The following is a 24,402-nucleotide window of genomic DNA, read 5'->3' as shown; positions in this document are numbered from 1 at the left end:
ATGCAATAAGAAGCCATGCAGTACTAAAGATTCCAAGTTAGATTCCAGATCTGTAATGATTTAACTCATTTCAGATGGGCGCATACATTAGTGTCATCCTTGGGAGTTAGGAAAGGGAGAAACTGACAAACGGTCCAAGTTTCCCCCTCTGATTGCTGTGCAGAAAAATGCTACTGGAAATTGGATATTGCATGAGAATAAAATTGGACTGGGCTTTGACAGCCCCCAGTGTTGAATAGCTCACAGATACTTGGAGGACAAATGACCGCTTGGTTGAGGTGTGTGGGAGTTGATGCCTTCAGGAGAGCAATCAATAATGCATTGAAAGTGCACACAGTCACTTATAAGACTGACTTTGTCTTCTGATGTATTGGCAAAGAAAAAGCTTAATAATGGGAGTGTGGGATGTTACAATCATGTCCAACTATTAAAACAATTGTAGACTTTCCACCTGTGCCACGAATGAGGATTTAAGCTGAAGTATTGGTGGTTGCAGGCCTGTCACTGCTGGTAGAACTAATTGAGTTCAGAGTGGTACAGGTATTTTGCAGTATCAATGTGCTAAATATCTCCTGCATTTATGTTGCCTCATTGACAGCAAAATCATTCCAAGGCACTTCTTAGGTGCAGGAAAAATAAATGTTGGCCTAGGAAAGGAGCACTCGGACATATGCCAATTACTAAATTACACTACATTTTTAAGGACTGAAATTTTATTTTACTTTTTCTAAATTGCCTTATCTCCTTTTCACGAATTTTTTTTTATTCCTCTCTTTCCCATCTCCCAAGGATATTGACACCTTGCTGGAGTACAGTTCCATGAGTGCTGGACATGCTTTGCACTGCACCCAACTGGCCCATAATTTGTTTAAACCACAAAGGTGAAGGAATGTTTGGCTATCAACCATCCTGGGTTATGTGTACTTTTAGAGAATGCAATGATTTGGTAGAAATTTTACTTACAATTCTTGAAAGCAATCTTATCTTGTTGATATTAATTTAAGTTGTGTAATGAGTTCTGTCTGCTGGTTTTTGAGCGATTTTTAATTAAACATCTTAAGAAAATGTTTGACCCTGCTCCTTTTTATCTTCAGCTTAAAAGTGGAGATATTTCCAGTTCATTAAAATCTCTGCCTTCACAGGCTTTCAGCTGTTGCTAGGATAATGATGTGTGCGTTGCTGATGAGCAGCTGTGACACTAGGTGATGTTATCCTTTTTTCGGGCTGCACAAGTGAGTGTAAAGTATGTGGCTTTTGATCAATACCAGGAGGCAAGCTTTTGTGATCAGAAGCTGCATTGGTTTCCAGTGCTGTGGAAGATTTCTCCTTAGAGCTGTAGTGTTTATCTGACAGATATTTGGGAGGGGGAGAGAAAGTTTCTACTGTGCTGAAATATGGCATGAATTCTGGGCCCCCTGCAATAGACTTCACTCTCAGATAATTAACCTGCAAAATTAACCTGTGAATGTTAAATTAATACCATGGATTTGGAAAAGTGTTCAAAAACAATGTTATTGAGCCAATACTGAAGATGAATAAGGGTGCGTATTCATTTTCATAATGGAAGTATCACTGTATATCTCCCCCCAACACCCAATCTTCCATTACTCTCTACAACTACAAACAAAACATGGGATAAATAGAATGTCACATTCGGACAGAAAGCACTGATTCATCTCCCTCGTATATGCACCACCGATTATCCACTGTTCAGTTTCTCCCATAGTCTGATATTCAGAGGCCACAATAATAGTGAGCCATCAGAAGGATTTTCATGAATTGTGATGGTTGGATGTATGTGATTTTCCACAGTTCAACCTTTGCTCAAACATTGGCGTTTGTCTGGGTTGGACTTGGTAAACGCTGGAAGGATGTTCCCCTTGGCTGGGGGAGCCTAAAACTAAGGGCGTCACCATCTTAGAATAAGGGTATTGCCTGTATTTGGTGTGGTTTAAGCACTGAGATGAGAAATTTCTTCACTCGGTTGTGAATGTTTGGAATTCTCTACCCTGAGAGCTTTGAATGCTCAGTCAGAGCTCGATTGATTTTTTTTTGGAATGCAAGGAATTTAGGGATATGAGGATAATGTGGGAACTTGTGATAAATGATCAGCCATGATCTTAGTGAATAGCAGAGCAGGCTCGAGAGTCCAAATGTCGTTTGCTCCTATTCCTTACATTCTAAAAGCATTCTTAAGGTGTATGACATCGAGGTGTAGAGTCTGCACAAACCTGGTGTTAGTTCATGAGGCGTATTGCAAAAGCTGAGCCCCTTGTTGCTATAACTGAGGGGAAAGCCCTCTTGCCACCTGTCTTTTTTTTTACAGAATGTAGGTTGACAGTTAATCCTGTTAGTTTCTATCAGCCTGGCTGCAGCATTCCATCTGGCAGTCCTGGGTACCCTAGTCTGCTCTACAGCTGGTTGTCGTTCTCTGGTATCCTGAGGCTCAGATTGGTCCCGAGTTTTTGAAGCCTTCACTGGGATTTAGTAGTTTGTTACATTTTACCCTGTTTAAAGGGGAAGTAACTTTAATGAAAATACTTCCCTTTGTACGCTCCTGAATGCAGAAAATGACTTGTGTGGAAATTACAACAGACCGTCCTTCTCAACCAGTCCATATTGATATTTATCTTCCATATGAACATGAATCCTAATCCTATGTGCCTGTCCTGTTCTCAGATCCCTTTGAATCTATTCATGGCCTCTGCTTCAAACTCTAAACCTGGTAGTGCATAACTCTCTGTGAATGGGGAAAAAAAGTTTCCTACTCTAACCTTGCTACTCTTTATATTGCCCTTAGCCTCTCAATCACAGGAAATAGTATGTTTCTATCCACTGTCTCACCCTCTCATCGTTTCTGTTCTAGGAAAAAATAACAATGAAAGCTGTTCTTCTGTTTTAAAAGCTAACTGGTTCACTCATGTCCTTCAGGGTTATTATCTGTCCCTCTTGGTCTGGTCCACTCAGGACTCCCTGCTCCATGATTGACTCTTAATGTCCTCTGAAGTTACCCAGCAAGCCACGCCGGTATCATGATCATTGCTATCCAAGAAGGCAACCCACCGTCACTCTGAGGGCACCTAGGCATGAGCAATAAACCAGCATTGATATTGTCGTCATCACCCTGAGACCAACTTTAAACAGAACAGAGAGATGAAGAAACCAAATAGCGAGTTGATGTAACAGTGATAATGTAGAATCCATCAAGTGTGACTAAGACCCAGCTAAGGAATGGGGCAGACCTCTGCCTAGATGAGGCAATAAAGCACCAAAGATATTAGAGGATGCTTCAGGAGACAGAGAGAGAGAGAAGCATACAAATAACCACACCCCTAGGAGCTAGAGAGGGTGAAGTAGGGCAGTAATATTAATTATATTCTAGAGGTGGGTATTAACTGGTGATTCACTTCTCTCTAAAAGAGACTGAAATTGTGGTGGCTGGGCTTTGGAGGTGCATATTTGGAAAGAGTATCTATATAAATAAAAGCTTATAAAGGTAAAGATTAGACTCCAGTTCTACCCTTCACCACCTGCTTTCTGGAATATAACAATATGCTGATAACTCAACCCTTATACTTTTGCCATTTCTCTAAATGCTTTCCAAGAAGTTATTATGGTAAACAGTTCTGTAATATAATTTAAACCTTACTTCAGGGTCAGTATTATTAGGAATAAAGCAATAATCTTGATTCTGGTTTCATTAGCTCCTTGACATGCATGTAACGTGTGTTCTTTATTTGTTGGTTTCTCACAGCCAGCCTCTGAAGGAAATATCACATTTTTACAACTTTGTTTTAATTAACAGCTGCAGTGGCTTGATGTTCACTCATTGCAGCTCCCTCAAAATCAGCTCTTCACAGTCTATCTTAGAATATTGGGAAAAATTTGCTGCTTTTGGTGAATTTTACACTCATTGAGGTGAAGGATCCATGTGTAGATATGGAACGTAGTTTTTCCCTAGTCTGTGCATTCTGTGTTTGTGTCAAAATACTCCCAGGTCAAGTCAAGTATAGCCGAGCCAGATGATGAGTAAGCCTCCCAATAGTTCTGTTGAATACTTGCCTTAACTCGTAATAAAAGATTCCCTCAGCCGCCCACTGCACCAGGGCTCATGTAAAGTTCCCGATTCCAAAAAGCCACATTTATGGTCTTTCCAAGGAGCATTGAACATTTTAGAGCTATCTTTTGTTGAATTGACATGTTTTTGGTTCAGGGTTGAGGCTGTTCCCTTTCATTTCATATGGGATCCTTATAGGACACTTTATCTCATTACTCTGGTCTGGATGACCATGTAGCGAAAAGAAAATAACTTCCATTTATATGGTGCTTTTCACGACCTTGATGTTCCAAAGTGACTGTTGTCAATGAAATACTTTTGAAGTGTAGTCACTTGTAATGTCAAATGCAACAACAAGGTCCCACAATCAGCAGTGAGATGATCTGTTATTTTTTTCCATGTCAAACTTAAATCCTCAGGCACTTGCATTCAAAAAAAAAAATTTAAATGAAAACAGTTTTCCTGACTGAAGAAGTGGTTCCTCAGCTGTCTACAAGCCATTGGAATCTATGCAACAGTGCTGCTAAGATTACAGAAATACCCTCTGGTATTAACATAAGCTTGAACTGTTGATGCAGTTACCAATTCTTCTACTTGTCTCGGAGAAAAATTGTTGGGGAAAATCCTGTTCTAAAATGTCTTTTCTTTTGCAGGAAACTTAAAATATTGCCACCATGACTGACTCCAAGTATTTCACAACTAATAAAAAAGGTGGGTTTCCTGTCTTGTACTTCCCTTTTGATTGCTTATTTTAAAGCAAGCATGCAACTTGGCAAAACTCCAAACGTTACTGACGTGATGGTGTTTAATTTAAGTGATGGAGCATCCAGTGGATGTAATGCACTTTGGGAAGCCGAGGCACAGGTTGTGACTCTGAAGACGGCCCATTCCCATCTCAGTCGAACTGTTGGGAAGCCATAAGAGAACTTCTGAGTGTAAACCGATAGAAATGGGTTTTCAAGCACCTTCCCTGGCTACTTCCACAGCTCAGCGCAGGACTGGTGAGAGCGGAAAAAGAAGAAACATGGCAGAGGGAAGAGTACGAGTCTATAATGTTATAATGGTGGATGTGTGCTGTTTATAAGGATTGGTACAGTGCAGCAGTTTCTGACTATGAAGCGGAAAGCTACATGCTTAATTAATTGGCTGGAAGGGACAATTTGACCAAATCACAAGTATACAGAGGTTTAGATCAATAGCCTGTGATGAATTTAGCTTCTAATTCATCAAGATCCCATTTGATACCTGCAGGGAGTACAGCCTATGGGTGATTTCCACAATTCTAATTATGAAATTTGGCTGTAGTGCTCGATGGACAAAGATATTTACTTCAGTTGACATTTTTTTCAGTGCACCAGGAACCTTTATGCTGAGCTTTAGTTTGCTAAAAGTGAACAAAGCATATTCTGCTAAATACTTTAGGTTAAGGGATTTATGAAACCAGATACTCAGTGTTGCCATGCTGTACCCTTGCTTTTTGTGGTGCTGAGTATCCACCAATGATATGTTCAGTCTCGCTACTGGATGAGATGGAAAAACACAAACTCATTGATTTTTGCTTTCTTGATGCCTGAAGGAAATGTGTCACATGGTGTTTTATTGAGCTGTCAGATTTGACCATTGGCTTGTGTTGATGAAGTTGATGTTGGTATGGACGGTAATGGCTAAACTTCAGTTGGACTATGAATAGCCAAAAACATTGGTCAGGGTTCCTGGTTGTGTTCAGTGACTAGTACAGGATAGTATATGCATAGAGGTTGGTTGAAGATATGACCAATCTTGGCGGCGAGGCTTCAATGTTGAATAGTCTACTGTCATTTCTTTGTGAATAATGGGTCTCCTGGTACCAGAGGGCTGCTGGTCTTTGTGGAATCACTGACTTTGGAAGAGAAGAAATAAGATGCCAAGGAAGCAAGTGAAAATTACCATTGCAGCTATATCTATGGTACAATATTCTGGCTAATCTTGTTCAACTGTTTTATTGTTACAGGAGAGATATTCGAGCTGAAGGCTGAGCTGAATAATGAAAAAAAGGAGAAAAGGAAGGAAGCAGTAAAGAAAGTCATTGCTGCTATGACAGTTGGCAAGGATGTGAGGTGGGGGCATATAATAATCAACATTTACCTCTTGAGGGTTTCCCTCTGTGACTGTGGTGGATTTGCAGTAACTTGTGTTCCCTCCAAGGGTTTCACTTGATGACCATGGTGGTGGATCTTGTGGTTCTAATAGCGGTGAACATTGAGAATGCTATTGAGGGCTGCAATGGCACCACAACCTCCAGGGAGCCCACTTACAATTAAATGTGAATGGGCTGCAGAGGAACTCGCGCTGATAGTGCGGCCTGGACTTGTCATGTGGGAGCTTGGGCTGACTGCCCGTCACTCGCACCAGTTTTTACATTAATTTATTTAGGGCTACTTCTGGCAAGTGTAGAGTCTGTACAGGAGAGCTGCCCCTTTAGGACAATAGGAGTGTGAAAACATTCGCGGTCCACCCACACTCTTGGCTCCTTCTCCCTGCTCTTCTTCCTCCACCCCCCCTTTCCCCTGACTTCTCTCCACTCTGGCTAGTTAGTGGCACTGATGTAGGCAACGTCACTTGATGGAGGGGAAAAGCTGGTGTGGGGGAGCCTTGGGTGCCTGGGGATGTGGGGGCAGCAGCAATTTAAATTGCACCAAATTAAAAATCATTTTAAAAAAAAAACACACTCCCCTGTTATTGAGGAGAGGACAGACCTCAATTGGTGTGGCTTCGGCTCATGGTGCCAGAAGGGACATGGCTTCACCAGCAATGTGTTGTGCTGCTCAGCCTCTCTCTAACTTAACCATTAGAGCGAGCTCCCGCTGCAGCTTACAATCAGGGTAGGGTTGTAGTTTTTCATGTGGTCAGCAGCGAACACCTCTGCTTCACTGCTGACCGTAAGATCCAGGTCATACTAATCTACTTTTTCTCTGAAGCTTTTGCTCTCAGGATGGTGGCGGGACTTGAAGGAGAGGTGGGAATATACTGTGCCTTCAATTCTGAGAGTTTTAGTTGATGGCCTGTTTTGGTGATGCACTGACAGAATTTGGAAGTCTTATTTAAATGCCAAAATCTGCAAGGTGCAGATGGGCAAAAAATTTGTACTTCTGATATCATCTCTTGGAAAACCACCTCAATTTGTGCCTTTAGAATGTATTATTTTAAGTTTCAATTTTTCCTTTTCACTGTGGTTCTGTGACATTTTAGCCCTAATTTAGGTAACTGGAAGTAGAGAAGATTGGACATCTGTATATAAGCCCATGCTCCTGTATTTTTTATTTTACTGAATGGTGGAAGAAGGCATCCCATATCTTGAACCTATAGAAAATGGAGTCGACTTCTTAAAGCCAAATGGATCACTTGTTTGTTTTGAACACTAAGTACCAATTTTGTTAAGTCAATCATTTGTTCCTATCTGAGCTGAACAGCGAGTTGTTTGTACACAAAGTGAATCTGCCATGGGCCCAGTAAATAACAGCCCCTCACTAACAGCCCTGGCTATTGAATTCTTAATTCACAATGGTGGCTTATCAACATGGGATGGAATAGCTCTATCTTCGGCATTCTGTTTTCTCTCTATAATATATCTTGGTACCTGTTGAATTTCCTGGTGTAATTTCTTGAGGGAGGCGTGAGGATGGAGTGGGTGGAAATTGTCACGGTCAGGTATGTTGGCACTAGGGATTGGGACAGTTTTCCCAGTTTGGTCATTGGTGCTTCCAGGTCACATGGAGCAAGGTGCCTTCAGTCTGCTGTAACCATTCAAGAATGCTCCCATTTGTCACACCCAAATGTCCATGTGACCTTTCTGAATCTGATTGCTGATTCAGTGTCACTTTGGTTCTGTGCTGTGGATTCATGCTGATAAGTTGCTGAACATTGCAATCAAGCTTGTTTCATGTAGGAGATGTATTGCTAGCAGACAGCCCTAGTTGGATTTGAGCCTAACTCCCAGAAATGAAAGAATAGCTTGCTGATGCACTGTTCATCCAACCTGCTTCTGCCTGTATTTCAATTCCATGTGTCTATTTTTTTTATTTACAGAGTTGTATATTGCAAAATGGGTGATTGAATATGAGCTGTGAGCTTACCATGTAAATGTTGAAATGCACTTAATACTGTTTAAGTCCATTATTTATCCATGACTATAGGGGAGGAAAGGTGTTGCTGTCTGCTTTTCTTAATACTCGTTTACAACTTTGCAAGGAATGTAGGAATGTAATCTCCTCCCCTACAAAGTTCAGTAGAGTATTAGCAGTGTTAGAAATCTGTAGCAGGGTGAGGTTCATTGCTTCACTAATGTCCTTCAATTCAAGCTGATATTGATTAGAAAGGGGAGTGAGGTACATGTTACCCTCCCAAATTGGGGTTGAAGTACAAGTTAGATGAGAGAGGATGGGAAGAGGCTTGACTGGAGGATGAACACCAGCTGATGCATCTGCTTCTGTGCTTTGTATTCTATTCAATCTACTTCAGATTATCAAGAGTGTCTGGCTGTAAGGAACCAAGATGGAAAGAGTGGGGCAACTTCAACCTTAAGTGGGTGAAAATCTACAACTCTCCTGAATGTTATTAATATCAAATCTTTAGCTACAAGGGTGGTCGTTATGGAAGATGGAAATGTTATTCTGGTGTTAAGGTGATATGGGTTGAAAGTTGAACAACATTGCTGAGCAGGATAGAAGGAACTGGGAACGATCAGTGCTAATATTTGATGTGAAAATAACAATGTTCCTTATCTCAGCATTGAAGTACCTTGAGTGTTCATTGTAGGGATGTGGGTATTGCTAGCATTTATTGCCCATCCTCTTGTTGCCCTGTGGGCCACTTTTTTTCCCTGTCACGGGACAGTTAAGAGTCAGCCACCTTGCCGTGGGATGGGAGTCATGTGTAAGACCAAATTGTGCAGTAACAGCAAGTTTCTTTCCCGAAAGAACCAGTTGGGTTTTAGCAGTCTGACAGCTTTGTGGTCACCTTTGTTGATGCCAGCTTTTTGTTTCCAGACTTATTACTGAATTTAAATTCATTACCTTGAGTGGAAAAGCTAACCAAACAATATACGTTTAACAAAGAAAGTAGTATTTCTATTTTTCCTGTACGGTAGAGAGAGAATTTGCTTTCTGGTTTTGGATCACATGACTGGGAATTTTTTGGCTGCCTGTGATCTTGTTCACATTGCAGGTTGGAATAAGGGTGCCCTGCCAGAACAGTGTGGTGTAATATGGAATTGTAGACTGCATCAATGAAGTGCTTGCTTCCTGTCAGGTAATGTGAAGCTGCACAGCAGTTGCAGCATGCAGAAAATTTGCAATTATATTGAAATCATTAGCACTCTGGGTTGTCAGGTTATTGCTTAGCAACCATGGCAAGCAGCTCTTGGTAGGAAAACATTGTTGGACTGATTCCAGTTGCTAATGAAGAGTTAATTGCAGATGTAATGTCTGGAGCCAGGTATTGTTTTTAGCTGACATGTTATAATCGTGATGAAATTTAGCCTTTAGAATACGTGTCAAGATAGACATTAAAGCAAGCAAAGAAGTTGAATGCACTCGAGGGAAGCACTAGAGAGATGGTATCAAATGCTGAAATGTGGTACCCCGCGGGTTTGAGCCTTTGACTCTGAATCACAGGATTGTTATGGTGTTGAAGGAGGCCTTTCGTGCCATCGTGTCTGCACCAGCTCTGAGCATTTTAACTTAGTGCCAATCTCCTGCCTTTTCCCTGTAGCCCTGCCCATTATTTCTATTTAAATAATTATCCAATGCCCTCTTGAATTCCTCAATGCCTCTGGCAATGAGCCCCTGCAGCTCAATGGGATGAGGATAAGTACTTGCCACCATTAGAGGTAAAGTCAGAGGATCAGTTTCCTTGGTCATCTTGGTGCATCATTAGGTGGTGGGTGTGTTACAGTTCACTCAGGAAGTTCAAGTTGCTGTGGTAACTTGCACTTTTACATGTGGTAGCCTGCAGCTATGGATAGTGATGGTAGAGGCTCCAAATTTCTTTCCATCACATAACTGATCAGGAATCTCTCCCACTCTTACTGCCTGCCACTGGTGTGTGTCAGCAGGATTTGCAGGTTGATACTCAACCTGTTTGACCATCGATTCCTGGAGTGGGACTTGAACCTAGAACTTCTGGCTCAGAGCAGGGATGCTACCTTCTGTGCCATAAGACCTTGCACCATTAGGTGCCTGCTTCAAATGCAGGATATCCACAAGCAGGTTATCTGCCTGCTCCCTCAATTGGGGATGGTACACAAACTAGCTCTCTGTTCTCCAACCTCTTTCACCTTGATGTGACAGTTAGATGACAATGCCATAAGGCTGCTTAACTGGGATTGGTCAGACATGTACTGATCACAAGGCTATCTATTGGGATTGATCAGTGTGCTGCTATTTTTTGTAAATAGATTGATTTAATACAAATTGAGTCAAAATTTGGACAAGTGAATTACTCTGAACTGGCCCTGTTTCCAAAATTTGGTTCATTATCTATTCTCTCTCATGTTCAATTTCTTTTCTTATTTTTCCAATGCTTTAATTACATATTGTTTTTAATTTGTAGGAATTGTTTTGTGCACACCAATTAAGGACTGTTGGGGTAGGGAGTTTGTGAGATTTAAGATAATGCTTCTTGTTATGATATGGCAGGCAGTAATTGCCTGGCTGACCAAATCCCAAAGGGAAACTTAGCCAAGCTATCACAACAATTTGCAATTTGTATTTTTATTACGGGAAGGTATGTGCACTGAAGCCAGAAGTAAAGAGTCCACTATAATGTTTGGAGATTTTCAATACTAAATGAAAACATTTATTAACAAAAGAAAATTTAAACACATAAGATTACAGTTACAATTAAATGTAGCCTTATAGCGTTTCCCAAGAGATTTCTACTTAGCTAGACTCCCAAAATAAACAGCCTTTTCAGGTAACAGTCCAAATAGATTCTTAATCTATAAAACATCAAGTAATGTTACCACAAGGCGCCCACTGTTGCCATAAAGGAGGTATTTCATAAGGCTTCCCTCTCTTCCCCCCTCTCCCACTCGGCAATGGAAAACCAAGGCTAAAAGAAAACCTTGTTTGCTGGAACAAGAGAGCACTTCCCTGGGTAGTTAGAAGCTGATACTTCACCGTATACTCTTCAAAGTCTCACATGGATACACTCATACAGCTTTCATTCTTTTCTTAAATATATTTTCTTTCTTTTGACCTTTAAAACCCATTGTTTTAAACTTTCTTTGAAACTCAAACTCTTCCAAATATCAGATCTTTCATGTTTCCATCTTGTCTTTGCTTTTGGGTCAATTAAATATGATACCCCCACTACTTGTTTACCTTTGAACTCCTGCAAGATGCAAATATTTTCTTTATCACCCTCTAATTCCCTTCTGAAATTCAAATAACCTCTAAACTTATCTATGAATTCAAATGTTGTCTCGTCCATTTCCATTTCAAAATGCCTGCTTTTGCACCTAGTCCCTTTGATGATTTAAACCTTGCAATCTGACTGTCTTCAGTTTAATTAAATTAGACACACACACGCACACACACACACACACACACAGCCCCCACATACACACACAGGCCTGCTTCAGTATCCCAATGTGATATTTGGGGAAAAGAAAATGAAATTTCCTTTACATCTTCCATTCTGTTACATGGATATGTCTCAAGCCTAATCCTGGTGGATCGCCTGTGCTAAACCGTATGAAATATGTTCCACGCCGGTGAATGTGCGTCCTGTCTGAGTGAGATTGTAGATTTAATGGTTGTTAGTATTAGTAAGTAGGTGTCATTTTATTTTATGGGCTAGTGCTCGTGAAAGGCTAGTTTGAGATTGCCCAACAGAATGACCAGCTCTTTGGAAAGTGCCATAGCATCTGTTGTATTCACTTGTTCAAGTGGATGGAGCCTCAGTTTAGAATGGCGTCTTTTAAATAGCACCTCCAACAATAAGTGCTTAGATTATATGCTCTAGTTCATAGTGGTGCTGGCAGCCACAACCTTCTGATTCAGAGGGGAAAAAGCGATAAAGGTACCAAGGCAGGCCTCCTTTTCCTTCAGGGCTGGTCCTTATAGGTGTTGACATGTAATGTGGTCACTGAGGCTGGAATCTTAGATTTCCAAAATCTAAAACCTTAGATTTCCAGGTGTTTCTTGGGACACACAGGAGAGATGAGGATGACAATCTGATAGAAATGGTTGGAATTTTTTTTTTCATTCACAGGATGTGGGCTTTGCTGGCTGGGCCAGCATTTATTGTCCATAGCTGTTTGCCCTTGAGAAGGTGGTGGTGAGCTGCCTTCTTGAACTGCTGCAGTCCATGTGGTGTAGGTGCTGTTCCACAGTGCTATTGGGAGGGGAGTTCCAGGATTTTGACCCAGTGACGGTGAAGGAACGATGGTATATTTCCAAGTCAGGATGATGAGTGAGTTGGAGGGGAACTTCCAGGTGGTGGTGTTCCCATGTGTCTGCAGCCCTTGTCCTTCTAGATGGTAGTGGTCGTGGGTTTGGAAGGTGCTGTCGAAGGAGCCTTGGTGAGTTCCTGCAGTGCATCTTGTAGATGGTACACACTGCTGCTACTGTGCGTCGGTGGTGGAGGGAATGGATGTTTGTGGATGTGGTGCCAACCAAGCTGGCTGCTTTGTCCTGGATGGTGTCAAGCTTCTTGAGTGTTGTGGGAGCTACACGCATCCAGGCAAGTGGGGAGTATTCCATCACACTCCTGGCTTGTGCCTTGTAGATGGTGGACAGGCTTTGGGGAGTCAGGAGGTGAGTTACACATTGCAGGATTCCTAGCCTCTGACCTGCTGTTATAGTCACTGTATTTATATGGCTAGTCCAGTTCAGTTTCTTGTCAATGGTAATCCCCCAGGATGTTGAAAGTGGGGGATTCAGTGATGGTAATGCCATTGAACGTCAAGGGGCAATGGTTAGATTCTCTCGTGTTGGAGATGGTCATTGCCTGGCAAATGTTACTTGCCACTTGTCAGCCCGAGACTGGATATTGTCCAGGTCTTGTTGCAATTAGGTATGGACTGTTTCAGTATCTGAGGAGTCGCGAATGGTGCTGAACATTGTGCCATCACCAGTGAACATCCCCATTTCTGAACTTATGATGGAAGGTAGGTCATTGATGAAGCAACTGAAGATGGTTGGGCTGAGGACACTACCCAGAGGAACTCCTGCAATGATGTCCTGGAGCTGAGATGACTGACCTCCAATAACCACAACCATCTTCATTTGTGCTAGGTATGACTCCAATCAGCAGAGAGTTTTCCCCCTGATTCCCATTGACTCCAGTTTTTCTAGGGCTCCTTGATGCCACACTTGGCCAAATGAGGCCTTGATGTCAAGGGCAGCCACTCTCACTTTGCCTCGGGAATTCAACCGTTTAGTCTATGTTTGAACTAAGGCTATAATGAGGTCAGGAGCTGAGTGGTCCTGGCAGAATCCAAACTCATTGATAAGCAAGTGTAGCACTGTTGATGACCCCTTCCATTACTTCCACCATCTGCCGTGGCAGGATTCGAACCCAGTTCCCCAGAGCTCTTTGGATTACTAGTCCAGCAACAATACCACTGCGCAATCGCCTTCCCTTAATGATGCAGTTACAGAAGCTTAAGAAGTGACAGAGAGACAACCTGTTAGCAGGACAATGTTCTGTTGATTGAAATGACTCTGGGAATTTGAGGGCTCATTTCCCAAATTTAACTCCCTTTCTTTTTATTCACTCCCAGTGGAGAGTTAGACAAATATTGATGCAGCCATTTCCTAGCAGATGTGTGAAGAAGTCCAAGATGATTCTCTTCTGACAATTTTTTTCACCTTTTGACGCTTCATCCTGCTGACCTTGCTGAGAGTAAGAATTTATTAAGCAGGAAAATGCTGGTACAAATTGGCATAATCCCATTCTCTGCACATCAAGGGACAGATTCATTGAGTCACCTGTCAGTGTGAAATACAGGGCAAGAATCTAGCACTTTCTTTCTCTTTTTTTTCATAAATGAGCTTTAGCATGCAGGTTGTCATGATTCAGGCTTTTTCCAACACCTCTATTCTGAAAATGGATTAATACTTTATTATATTATTTAAATGGAGAAAGACTGCAGAAAGCTGCAGCACAGAGCGATTTGGGGGTCCTCGTGCATGAATCACAAACAGCCAGTGTACAAGTTCAGGTAATAGGGAAGGCAAATGGAATGTTTGCCTTTATTTCAAAGGGAATGGAGTATAAACATAGGGAAGTCTTGTTAAAACTATACTAGGCACTAGTTAGACCACACCTAGAAAACTGTGAACAAGTTTTGGCCCCTATATCTAAGGAAAGATATACTGACATTGGAGGCAGTCCAGAGAAGGTTCACTAGGTTGATCCCGGGTATGGAGGGATTTTCTTATGAGGAGAGGCTGAGTAGGTTGGGCCTGTACTCATTGGAGTTTAGAAGAATGAGAGGCTACCTTATTGAAACATATAAGATTCCTAGGGGGCTTGACAGGGTAGATGCTGAGAGGTTGTTTCCCCTTGTGGGAGAGTCTAGGACCAGAGGGCATAATCTCAGAGTAGGGGGACACCCACTTAAAACAGAGATGAGGAGGAATTTCTTCTCTCTGGGTAGTGAACCTGTGGAATTCTTTAACACAGAGGGCTGTAGAGGCTGGGTCGTTAAGTATATTCAAGGCTGAGATAGACATTTTTAATCAGCAAGGGAATTGAGGGCTATGGGGCAAAGACAGGAAAGTGGAATTGAGGATTATCAGATCAGCCATGATCTCATTGAATGGCGGAGCAGACTGGATGGGTCGAATGGCGTACTTCTGCTCCTATGTCTAATGGTCTTCCTTTTCATAGACAAAATCTGGCTCATATGAGCTGAAAACTGAATTTTATTCTGCCATATGAAATAAGCAAAGCCTGTCTAAGAACTAACCATGACAATAGTAAATAGTTTATTGGAAAATGTGTAGTAAGGCTTCTCTGTTTTCAGTTCAGAAGGTGCAAAATATTTCCAAAGTCAGACCATTTGTACAAATTAATCTACTCAAATTTATGTACAAATAATATTCAGCAGAGCAAAAAGCAAACAGTCAGTAATAAATGCAGCATATAATGAGTAATATGGGATGCAATCATTAAAACGTAACGTGCAATTGGTAATTGTATGCAATAAATAAAATATTTTACATGCAATCAGTAATGCATACAATTTGGGATATGTGTATCCGGTAAGTAATAGTGCACAAGGACATGTAATTCCTAACCTATAAGCACATGTAATCAGTAATAGGGGACATATATTATGGGCTGAATCTTCTGAGGAGTGGCAATCACCGTCAGATTGGAACTCCCCTCCCCTTTAACTCCCATGTGCACTGGAGCTCCACATTTCTCACCTGGATGGCCGAGCTGGGCTTCCTGAGAAATGTGGAGCGCAGCTGTTCCTGGAACCCTTCCTTTAGTGTAGGAGCATCGGGGGAAACCAAGCTACTAATCCTTTTCATGGCACTAGCTGCCATGTACCGCTGAGTTTAAATGTCCCAAAGCCACTTTGAGAGGCTGAGAGAGAAGGTAAGTGGGTAGGGTAGGTAGTCAGCAGGTGGGGTGGGAGGGGCTGGTAGTGGGACATGGATGGGGGTAGGGTAGGGGGTTGGGGATAGTTGGGGATTAGTTGGGGTGGGGGGCGGGCATGGGGGTTGGGAGTTGTAGTCGAGGGGTCAGTAGTATGGTTAGCACTGGTTTTAATCCTTCTAACATTTCCTGAGTAACTATTCTGCTAAATGAGAAGGAACCATCCGAAGTCTCCCACTCTAACTCAGAGTTTCAGAGGCTTCCAGATGCAGGGTAATTGCCCAACAGAAGTTAAAACTTACTGGGCAATGCCCACAGAGTCCTTGTATTGGGACCTCTGAGGGTTCATGTAGCACTTCTTCAGGGTACCTGTGGGTGTGACCACCCGGAGATTGGAAGATCTGGGCCCATTTTGTATGTTTTAAAAGTGACTGTTATTTGTTTATCACCTTCAGGCAAATGCTTAGATGCTATAAAAAAATAGTTTTCTGTACAATAGAAGCTTATGGTCCACGTTTCACCTTCCATACGTATAATAATGAGGTTGAACAGAGACCGATTGAAAGCAGAAACTGAAAGATTCTGGGTTCCAAGGATATTTCCCCTTTTAAAGCTCAAACAAGTTCTTTGAAGGTGATTTTATTTTTTTATTCATTAAAGGGATGTGGGCTTCGCTGGCTAGGCCAGCATTTTTTGCTCATCCCTAATTTCCCTTGAAGGTGGTGGTGAGCTGCCTTCTTGGACTGCTGCAGAATGTGGCGTAGGTACACCAACAGTGCTTTTAGGGAGGGAGTTCCAGGATTTTGACCCAGCGACAGTGAAGCAATGGTGATATATTTCCAAGTCAAGGTGGTGTGTGGCTTGGCTGGGAACTTCCAGGTGGTTGTGTTCTCATGTATCTGCTGCCATTATCCTTCTAGATGGTAGTGGTTGTGGGTTTGGAAGATGCTGACTCACAATCAGACTTGATTATCTCAAGCATCAAAACAACAATGTATGGTTCATTAAACCGTATTTTATAGTGTGGCCTCATTAACACCATTGGAGCACAGATGGAAAGCACATACATCCACATAGATTAGCATAACCAGGTCTGACACATTTGATTGGCAGAGGTCATATTCAACACATAGTCTAGCAGTGGTGAAGGCTATTTGCATTGCCATACAGCTTCACATAGAAGTTGTGTAAAGACGTTCCAGCCAGACAGGATGCTGGATACCTTAACTATTTAGAACTGTTTAATGCAGGAAGAAGCCATTCTATTTTTATCAAGATAAACTGATTTGCCTTCTATTGTGTTTTGTGTAGTTCACTCTTTCCAGATGTGGTGAACTGTATGCAGACTGACAACCTGGAGCTGAAGAAGCTGGTTTATCTCTACCTCATGAACTACGCCAAGAATCAGCCTGACATGGCTATCATGGCTGTCAACAGCTTTGTCAAGGTATAATTATGAAAAGTTGAGAAATCTCATGAAGTTATCCAGGGTTGTACAGAGTCAAAGATGTCAAAAAGCCCCATGTTCTATTCCAAGTCTGATCGAGGTTGAGGTACTGCAGTTGAGACCCCCCACCCCGGTTAAGGAGTAGATAGATAAGTCAGCGTTTTTGCACCGCATCACTATCCAATCTTGACTTCTGCTTGAAAATAGTTGCGCCTGGATATTGGGTGAAACCATGATTAGGTTTTGGCCCCTCCATGGTAAAACAACCTGCTGATTCTCACTACATCAGCTCAAGTGTGAAGAAAGGCCGGTTGAAAAATGAGGTGCTGGGGGCTGCTGCTGCCTGCGCAACCATACCGTGGTGAGAGTTGGTATCTGGGCAACATTGCCCTCAAGAGAGCCAGTACCTTTGGGAGGTAAAGAAGGTTGTATTTTGAAAACGTATAGAACAATTCTTTTAATCACAGAGCTTGGAAGCACAATATTGTTTGGACTTGTTGAGACTGTGCGCTCTGGTAACATTTTGCTGTCACTTATATTCCTGTTTCTTAATATGGACAAGTCTTGACAATTGATGTTTTCTTCTCCAGTTGGATCAGTATCAAAGTTGATTTTTTTTCCACTAATTCATATTGTTCTTTGCTGTGCTCCAGTTATATATCACGCATCCCACTAGAGCCCCATCAGTTATTATCGGAACATGTTTTATTATGTGGCTTATGGCTACAGTTATAGTAGGGACAAAAACCAATGCAAGAGTGCCTAAAGAATCATGGGCTGGCCTGTTGCTGTGGTACATTCACAGGAAAAAAACTCAGCATATAAGTCCCACACTTATTAGAGCAGACATGAAGACTAAGCTCGTTTCTGAAGCCAAGCAGTATGCTGTACACATGGTAATTGTACTTCAGTTATCAGCTGTGTTAATATACAGTACTGCTATGATAAAATGGAAAACCTGACAGTTCATGTGAAAATAATCGAGATGTTTCTCAAAATAAGTTGACCAGTTTTTTTTTGAAAGGTTAAACAAGAGTTCAAGAATCAAGAGGTTAAATGCAAACATTTTGCTAGTTTTCTTTTTGCTGCGTGCTTCATGAAACTTTGAAAACACTGTTGCTCAGTGTAGGTTCATAGAGACTGTTAACTCTCCAGTCCATGCTTCACAAATTAATCTAAACAGAGTGTGTTGGGGGATCATTTAACTGAAGTGCATCGCGGTTAGGCCCAAACCTGTCCTTGTATAGTCCATTGATGTACACTTTCCAGCAGGTATCATTAGTAATCCAGAGACCCAGGGTAATGCTCTGGGGACCCGGGTTCAAATCCCACGATAGCAAATGGTGAAATTTGAATTCGATAAAAACCTGAAGTCCAATGACCATGAAATCATTGTCGATTGTCGTAAAAAAAAATCTAATGTCCTTTAGACAAAGAAATCTGCTGTCCTTACCTGGTCTGGCCTGCATGTGACTCCAGATCCACAGCATTGTGGTTGAAGGGACCTAGCAGTATCAAACCACTAAAAAGTCTAAAAGGAATGAAACTGGAGGAATCACCCAGCATCAACCTAGGCACTGAAACGACAACAGCAAACTCAGCTCTGTCGACCCTGCTAAATCCTCCTAACTAACATCTCTGGGCTAGTGCCAAAACTGGGAGAGCTGTCTCACAGACTAGTCACGCAAATAGTCCTGTGTTGTAGCTTCTCACGGACTAGGCTCGGTAGCACCACCACAGACCTGAGTGGCCAGACCCTAAATGACATAGCTGCTGGACTGGGTCTCCAGCAGGTGGTGAGGGAACCAACAAGAGGGAAAAGCATACTTGACATCCTCCTCACCAATCTGTCCATGACAGTATCGGTAGGAGTGACCACCGCACAGCCCTTGTGTGTTGTGTAGCACAACCACTGTGCTAAGTGGGATAGATTTTGAACAGATGTAGCAATTCAAGTCTGGGCATCCATGAGGTGCTGTGGACCATCAGCAGCAGCAGAATTGTACTTGACCACAATCTGTAACCTCATGGCTTGGCATATCCCCCACTCTACCATTACCATCAGGTCAGGGGATCAAGCCAGGGGATCAACCCTGGTTCAATGAAGAGTGCAGGAGGGCATGCCAGGAGCAGCACCAGGCATACCTAAAAATGAGGAGTCAACCTGGTGAAACTACAACACAGGACTACTTGCGTGCCAGAAGCATAAGAAGCAAGATATAGACAGAGCTAAACAATTCCACAACCAATGGATCAGATCTAAGCTTTGAAGTCCTGCCACATCCAGTCGTGAATGAATGTGGGCAATTAAACAATTCACTGGAGGAAGAGGTTCCACAAATATCCCCATCCTCAATGCTGGGGGAGCCCAGCACATCAGTGCAAAAGATAAGGCTGAAACGTTTGCTACAGTCTTCAGCCTAAATTGCCCAGTGGATGATCCATCTCAGCCTCTGGAGTCCCCCAGCATCACAGATGCAATTCTTCAGCCAATCCACTCCATGTGATATCAAGAAAGGGCTGAAGGTACTAGATAGTGCAAAAACTATGGGACCTGACAATATTCTGGCAATAGTACTGAAGACTTTTGCTCCAGTACTTGCTATGCCTGTAGTCCAGCTGTTCCAGTACAGGCATTTGCCCAGCAATGTGGAAAATTGCCCAGGTGTGTCCTGTGCACAAAAAGCAGGACAGATACAACTTGACCATCAGTCTACTCTCGATCATCAATAGAGTGATGGAAGGGGTCATCAAGTGTTATCAAGTGGCATTTGTTCACTGACACTCAGTTTGCGTTCTGCCAGGGTTACTCAGTTCCTGACCTCATTACAGCCTTGGTTCAAACATGGACAAAAGAGCTGCACTTCGGAGATGAGGTGAGAGTGACTGCCCTTGACATCACGGCAGCATTTGACTGAGTTTGGCATCAAGGAGCCTTAGCAAAAGTAGAGCCATTGGGAATTGGGGGGGAAAACTCTCCACTGGTTAGAGTCATACCTAGCACAAAGGAAGATGATTGTGGTTGTTGGAGGTCAATCATCTCATTTCCAGAACATCACCGAAAGAGTTCCCCAGGGTAGTGCCCTAGGTCCAACCATCTTCAGCGGCGTCATCAATGACCGTTCTTCCATCGTAAGGTCAGAATTGGAGATGTTCGCTGATGACTGCATAATGTTCAACATTCGTGACTCTTCAGATACTGAAGCAGTCCATGTCCAAATGTAGCAAGACCTGCACAATACCCAGGCTTGGGCTGATAAGTCACAAGTAACATTCGCGCCACACAAGTGTCAGGCAATGATCATCTCCAACAAGAGAGAATCAAACCATCGCCGCTTGACATTACCATCACTGAATCCCCCACTATCAACATTTGGGAGTTACCATTGACCAGAAACTGAACTGGACTAGCACTATAAATACTGTGGCTACAAGAGCAAGTTAGAGGCTGGGAACCCTGTGACGAGTAACTCACCTGACTCCCCAAAGCCTACCCAGCATCTACAAGGAACAAGTCAAGAGTGACGAAATACTCCCCACTTGCCTGGATGAATGCAGCTCCCACAACACTCAAGAAGCTTGACACTATCCAGGACAAAGTAGCCCGCTTGATTGGCACCACATCCACAAACATTCACTCCCACCACCACCGATGCATAGTAGCTGCAGTGTGTACCATCTACAAGATGCACTGCAATACCTCACCAAGGCTCCTTTGACAGCACCTTCCGAACTCAGGGCCGCTACCATCCAGAAGGACAAAGGCAGCAGACTCATGGGGACACCACCACTTGGAAATTCCCCTCCAAACCACTCAGCATCCTGACTTGGAAATATATCACCGTTTTTTCTCTGCCATTGGGTCAAAATCCTGGAACCCCCTCCCTAACAGCATTGTGGGTGTACCTACACCATGTGGACTGGAGCAGTTCAAGGAGGAGGTTCACCAACACCACTTCAAGGGCAATTAGGGATGGGCAATAAATGTTGGCCTAGCCAGTGACACCCACATCCCATAAATGAATTTTAAAAAAACTAATGATTTGGGGCAGTAAATGAGGCTGGATTACCTTTGCCCTGCCTAGTCCTGGGGCACTGAAGTCAAATTTAGCAATTCATAACCTGTCTTTTTTTCTCTTCACAGCTGCTAATTAGTCAGCTGTGCATCCCAGTATCTTCTACTTTGTTTCAGATTCCCAGGATTTTAACTATAAAGACTTAGGCTGCTGGACCAGCTGACATTGTCCAAATTGGCAGAGCCCAGGGATTGAAAGCGGCACCTTATTGAAGCATTTTCATATCCAATTATTCTCTTCAATTCTCTATTGAGAATAGCCAGATCATTAACTTTCTCTGCTTTTAGTGTGGAGTATTGAGTTAATGGTTATGTTAGTGAGACCATGATATTATTGATATAAATATGACAGCAAGAACCTGATGACCAAAAAGCTCCAAGAGAGCAAGACGCAGAACAATCTATTTCCTGGAAATCATGTGCTCACCTTGAGGTCTTTGTAAATAGTTCTGAATAAATAGTTTCAAGAAATACTATATACTATCTCAAGTCTATCATAGAATAAGCAAAGCCTCATCAAGGTAGGGTAAGACAAGAAGACATGGTAACAGTAAACCCTCATTGAAAAATACTGGCAGAGCTGGAGGCTGCAGTTTAAGAAACTGAGGCCTCAGATTGGTAGCCCACAGGTAAGGACTTCGCAACGACAAAGATCCAACTGAAAACTAAGGGGACAATGAGATGCACACAATGTCGACAGCCATTACCCAACCGACAGCCTTTCCAACACATTGAGGGTCCGCATCAAGGGCAGTGATGGGAGATTTGGAAGATACGGTTTGAAAGGCACCGAGCAGCTTCGGGCTTACATAGAGCAAAAGAGAAATGCCAGATCTGGAGCCTTTTATTTGCAGCTGGGGCAATAGCTGATGATGCCTTGGGGCGATAAGGTGTCTGGGAGACCTTGGCATCACACGCCAAGGTTATGGGGCTTTCAATAAGTACTTCAGCCCTAAGGAAAATCTAGTTAAAGTGCAAGAGGAGCCAAAGGTCTGGTGAATCCATTGGTTCCTTTATTAATTATTTATATTGATTGGCTAGAACCTGCTGTTATGGAGCCTTAAAGCATGTGTTGATTCAAAACTGCATTGTAGTTGGTGTGCTCGATGACACACTGTCGGATTTGTTGCAATCTGAAGAGGATTTGACGTTCGAGAAGGCCAACCAGATCAGAAGACAGGCGGAGTTGGGGTAAAATTTGGTGAGCCGCCAAGGCTCAGGACAGTTCAAGTCAGTATGTAGGCCCAAAGTCTGGAGTCCTGCCCACCGAAAAGCCTGCCAAAACTACTGAAGGGGTGGTGAGAACTCCTTCCCCTCGGCTAAAATTCTCCAGATGCGGCACCAACAGACAATACTCTCCAAGACTGCCCAGCAGGATAACCAAATGCTATCTCTGTGGCAGGACTGGACATTTTGAACAGTTCTGTAGATCTAAAACACTATTCAAGGGATGAAAGCTAGAATATATTCCCAACCACTTTGAGGTCCAAGAAATAGGAGATATATCCTTCCAATATGATGATTTCCTAGGAGACACCAAAGAAACTGGTACACAGTTCTGGTCTGTAGAGTTGGAAGTCCAGGGATACGGAACTGAATTTAAGACAGACTCCTGCCCTGGAGTCCAGCTTGTTGGGCAGATTGGACTGGCTTGAGGTAAAAATCCAACCATATGACTTAAGGCTGCAAAGGCTTGGAGGCATAGAACTCAAAATGAAGGGCCAGTTCACTACAACCCTTAGGCATGAAGATAAAGAAATTAACAAAACTCTTTGTCTTACAGAACGAGCAAATTTCTCTCCTCAGCAGGCCAGTGTGTTTAAGAATTGGTCTTATACAGAAATTCGATGAGGTTTCAGTTGAGAGCAGTGACACAATACTTGAATTTCCAAAGTTGGTTAGAGGACCAACAGACTTTGAAACAACAGCAGCACTTGAACTTCACTCATTATGCAGTGAGTCACTCTTTGTCGTAGAAACACCATTCATTGGACCACAGGAAGAGATTGCAGATCTCTGTCTTTTCGCAGACGGGCTAGAAGGCACTGAAAAAAAGATGGTGACCATTGCCAGAGGAGCTTCTAGACCTTGGTTGGCTCTTTCTTGAAAGTTCATGAGAATGAAGCTGTTGCAGAAGCAGGTGATCTGTTGGAAGAAGGATCTTGTTGCATTCATCGACTGCAGTGCCCTATATGCTGAAATCTGTCTTTTTTGAGGAGCTTCAGCCCATCGTTGAAGGCACTGAAGAGGTGAATTTGTTTACTTATCCCACTGAACCCACAATTGCGTGCTGACACACTAAGCTTTCCAGGGAGAAAGAGATGCTTGACCCCAAGCTGGATCAAACCATAGAGCTTATTAATTTGTAGAAATGTGAGTTACAGTTCACCAGCAAGTCATAGGTACACTCAAATTGTCTTTCAGTGAAGAAACAGAGGCCCAAACTACAGAACTTCTACAGCTGAAGAGTCCTGCAAATGAATTATGTCTAGTTCTGGAGGTTTATTCCATTGTTGAAGATGGTGCAGCCCTACCTTCTCGTGCTGACACTGTTATCCCATTGCCGACAGCAGAGCACCCTCATGCTGAAGCAAGTGTGGAAATGATTCCACTCTCTACAGAGTGCACATCCTACCCTAAGAGTAATAGGTAAGTCATCTTTTCTTTGTATCCCCCAGCGTCTTCAGGGTGTTCTTTGTTGTTCTTCTCGTCTACCAGATTTATTCAAATCTCGTATATTGAATACTTCTTTCATCATCACAGCAGCAGTGAATGATACAGCTGTGAAATTTGTCACAGAAGTTGAAGATGCTTCATATTCTCAGGCCTTCCCCCAATGTGTAAATTGGAAGCAGAAGATTACAGAGAGAATGTCAATTTGTTCTCCCTTTTCAAGAGGGTGTGATCATCCATGTCCTGAAGTTTTCTCTTGAATCATTTTTTTCATTGAATGGGTTTCACAACCTTTACAGTCATCATCATAAGGGCCACAGCCCAGGAATGCAGTCGTCAGAAGCTGCTATCCCACACCACCAATGTGTTTGCCTTCCAAGGTGTAGATGAGAGAACATACAAGTCTGGCACTTCCTCCAAGAGAGCAGAGAACACTGGATTGTTGGAGATTGAAGCCGGGGGTGGGGGGAGGAAGAGTAGGAGTTGGATAGAATCTATAAACAGTACAGGAGGTTTACAGGCATTGGGAATGTAATGTAAATAGCTTTACAAAGG

General features: G+C 42.7%; 1 protein-coding gene across 3 annotated transcripts in view; it reads left to right on the top strand.

Moving 5' to 3' along the window:
* The first annotated feature begins 787 nt into the window (after positions 1 to 787).
* Positions 788 to 24,402, top strand: part of ap2b1 (adaptor related protein complex 2 subunit beta 1) — a 273,294-nt gene continuing 249,679 nt past the window's right edge. For all 3 annotated transcript variants that reach the window (XM_078548661.1, XM_078548660.1, XM_078548662.1), the window contains exons 1-4: positions 788 to 881; positions 4,711 to 4,768; positions 6,048 to 6,153; positions 16,964 to 17,099. In XM_078548661.1, coding sequence (XP_078404787.1) covers positions 4,732 to 4,768; positions 6,048 to 6,153; positions 16,964 to 17,099 — 279 coding nt within the window. In that variant the 5' untranslated portion in view covers positions 788 to 881; positions 4,711 to 4,731. The remainder of the gene's footprint in view (positions 882 to 4,710; positions 4,769 to 6,047; positions 6,154 to 16,963; positions 17,100 to 24,402) is intronic.

Source organism: Cetorhinus maximus, chromosome 9 (genome assembly GCF_964194155.1).
Source record: "Cetorhinus maximus chromosome 9, sCetMax3.hap1.1, whole genome shotgun sequence".
NCBI classification, from domain to species: domain Eukaryota; kingdom Metazoa; phylum Chordata; class Chondrichthyes; order Lamniformes; family Cetorhinidae; genus Cetorhinus; species Cetorhinus maximus.
Note: the sequence above shows the minus strand (reverse complement) of the source record. Positions and strands in the feature narration are given on the sequence as shown.